Source organism: Miscanthus floridulus, chromosome 4 (genome assembly GCF_019320115.1).
Source record: "Miscanthus floridulus cultivar M001 chromosome 4, ASM1932011v1, whole genome shotgun sequence".
Taxonomy (NCBI): Eukaryota; Viridiplantae; Streptophyta; class Magnoliopsida; order Poales; family Poaceae; genus Miscanthus; species Miscanthus floridulus.
In genome coordinates this window covers 17,517,982-17,518,781 of record NC_089583.1, presented here as the reverse complement: position 1 = coordinate 17,518,781, position 800 = coordinate 17,517,982, and the positions used below count along the sequence as shown (strand labels likewise).

Sequence of the window (800 nt, the reverse complement as noted above, 5' to 3'; positions counted from 1 at the left end):
TGTTTGTTGAGATTGATGTAATCAACGCACATTCTCCATTCTTTATTCTAATTTCTAACATGAACAGGGTTGGCTAACCACTCCTGATGATACACCTCTTTAATAAAACCAGCAGCTAAGAGCCGTGTTATTTCTACCCTAATAGCCTCCTTTTTGTCCTGCGCGAATCGTCGAAGCTTCTGCTTGATTGGCTTGGCGGTCGTCGAGACGTTTAAGGAGTGCTCGATCAGGTCCCAAGGTACGTCGGGCATGTCTGCAGGTTTCCATGCGAACACATTGACGTGCTCCCTTAGGAAGCTGACGAGCGTGTCTTCCTATTTAGGATCGAGGTCGGCCCGAATCCGAGCAATTTTGCTCCGATCACCGGGGACGAGGACCACCTCCTTGGCCTTGGTTGACGCTCAGGCGGCCTCCATTGTAGGGATTTCCATATCCTCCGGTGGTATCTGCTGCGAAGTAGCAAGACAGTCCTGCATGTGGATGGAGATGTCGGTAGCCTCGACGAGCGCAAAGCTTTCCTTCTCACGGGCGTAGGCGATGTCGAGGTTGGCGCACAGGGAGAGGATCCCCTACTCCATCAACATCTTCAACACTAGGTACGTGTAGTGTGGCACAGCCATGAACTTGGCGAGGGCTGGTCGGCCGAGGATGGTGTGGTACGCTGTGTTGAAGTTGGCAACCAGAAAGTTGATGTAGTCGATGCAGAAGTGCTTGGTGGTGTCGAACTGTACCGGCCGAGTGATCTGCCCCAGAGCTTGGGACGCTTTCCCATGAACGATCCCCCAGAATGGAGAGTCCAT

At 52.5% G+C, this 800-nt stretch overlaps 1 protein-coding gene across 1 annotated transcript; it reads right to left on the bottom strand.

Moving 5' to 3' along the window:
* Positions 1 to 401: 401 nt before the first annotated feature.
* Positions 402 to 800, bottom strand: LOC136548139 (uncharacterized). The gene is made up of 2 exons (XM_066539763.1): positions 615 to 800; positions 402 to 569 (listed from the first exon to the last, which is right to left on the bottom strand). The coding sequence occupies exons 1-2, from the start codon at positions 798 to 800 to the stop codon at positions 402 to 404; spliced, it is 354 nt and encodes a 117-aa protein (XP_066395860.1).